This window comes from Salvelinus sp. IW2-2015, unplaced genomic scaffold (genome assembly GCF_002910315.2).
Source record: "Salvelinus sp. IW2-2015 unplaced genomic scaffold, ASM291031v2 Un_scaffold762, whole genome shotgun sequence".
In the NCBI taxonomy this organism is placed as follows: domain Eukaryota; kingdom Metazoa; phylum Chordata; class Actinopteri; order Salmoniformes; family Salmonidae; genus Salvelinus; species Salvelinus sp. IW2-2015.
The window spans coordinates 457,760-459,611 of record NW_019942606.1 but is presented as its reverse complement, the minus strand read 5'-3'; the positions used below and the strand labels follow the sequence as shown (position 1 = coordinate 459,611).

The window sequence follows — 1,852 nt, the reverse complement described above, 5'->3', positions numbered from 1 at the left end:
CCATATCTCATCTGTACACATATCTCATCTAACCCAATCTCATCTGACCCATATTCTCATCTAACCCCATATATCTCATCTAACCCATATATCTCATCTAACCCATATCTCATCTAACCCATATCTCATCTGACTCATATCTCATCTAACCCATATCCTGTCAGTGCATCGATCACTTGTTCTCTGGCATCAAAACGCTTCACTCCCTGAGAAGAGCAGTGTGATGGAGGGAAAGGTTAGATATCTCTCAGATAACTGCCAGACAGAACAGAAACTGACAACAACAATCTCTGAATGAGATAGTGTACCTCCAGCCATTGGCCACAGAGAGGGGTCATTGTGCCATCTCCTCCAATCACAGTGAGGCGAGGAAGAGAGTGCCGCTGGGAAAGCAGGAAGTCAGTGTGGTCGTGTGCTGGAGTAACCTTTACAGCACCTGAGAAACACAGACAGAGACAGACAAAGAGAAAGAGAGAGACAAACAGACAGGACAGACAGAGAAAAAGACAGACAGACAGACGGACAGACAGAGAAAGACAGAGAGACAGACGGACAGGACAGACAGGACAGACAGGACAGACAATGAGGAATGTCTTTCAGAAGAATCTTTGTTTAGTAATAACACTAACATATCCTTTAGCATAACTAGCTTGTTCCTGACGCATTGCTGTTCAAATTCCATCAGATCATTATCCAGTCAGAGCATCAAGCCCGTTCCTGTACCTGTACCCAGCTCCATGTCCACCATAGTGTCAGTGATGATGGGTAAGAGTCGGTCAGTGAAGGGGTGTCTGCACTGTTTACCATGAACTGCCTGCAAGACAAATAGTAGTGAAACATTTAGAAGAAGTCCCAGCTAAAAGACAACTAGTAAATCATACACAGTGGTACAATAAAGATACATTTTCTGTGTTTGACTAGAAGGTCTGACGCCAAACATGTATGGGTAAATCATTTTAATCTGAAGCCAGATATCGAGGGTCCTCAGGACTTAATCTGAAGTATACTAGCCTGATATCGAGGGTCCTCAGGATTTAATCTGACAGGTATACTTGCCTGATATCGAGGGTCTCAGGACTTATCTGAGTATACTAGCGCTGATATTCGAGGGTCCTCAGGATTACATCTGAAGTATACTAGCCTGATATCGAGGGTCCTCAGGATTTAATCTGAAGTATACATCTAGCCTGATATCGAGGGTCTCCAGGATTTAATCTGAAGTATAACTAGCCTGATATCGAGGGTCTCAGGATTTAATCTGAAGTAGTACTAGCCTGATATCGAGGGTCCCTCAGGATTAATTCTGAAGTATACTAGCCTGATATCGATGGGTCTCAGGATTTAATCTGAAGTTACTAGCCTGATATCGAGGGTCCTAAGGCTTAATCTGAAGTTACTAGCCTGATATCGAGGGTCCTCAAGGACTTAATCTGAAGTATAGCTAGCCTGATATGAGGGTCCTCAGGACTTAATCTGAAGTATACTAGCCTGATCGAGGGTCCTCAGGATTTAATCTGAAGTATATCTAGCCTGATATCGAGGGTCCTCAGGATTAATCTGAAGTATACTAGCCTGATATCGAGGGTCCTCAGGATTATATCTGAATATAACTAGCCTGATATCGAGGGTCTCAGGATTAATCTGAAGTATACTAGCCTGATATGAGGGTCCTCGGATTAATCTGAAGTATACTAGCTGATATCGAGGGTTCCTCAGGATTTAATCTGTAAGTATAACTAGACTGATTATCGAGTTGGGTCCTCAGGACTTAATCTGAAAGTATACTAGCCTGATATCGAGGGTCCTCAGGATTAATCTGAAGTATATCTAGCCTGATATCGGGGTCTGCAGG

General features: G+C 43.2%; 1 protein-coding gene across 1 annotated transcript in view; it reads right to left on the bottom strand.

Moving 5' to 3' along the window:
• vars2 (valyl-tRNA synthetase 2, mitochondrial) overlaps positions 1–1,852 on the bottom strand; it is a 32,617-nt gene that overhangs the window by 18,121 nt on the left and 12,644 nt on the right. Inside the window, 4 exon segments of the mRNA XM_070438315.1 lie at positions 146–206; positions 309–436; positions 724–814; positions 1,531–1,656. Of these exon segments, the coding sequence (XP_070294416.1) occupies positions 146–206; positions 309–436; positions 724–814; positions 1,531–1,656 (406 nt within the window).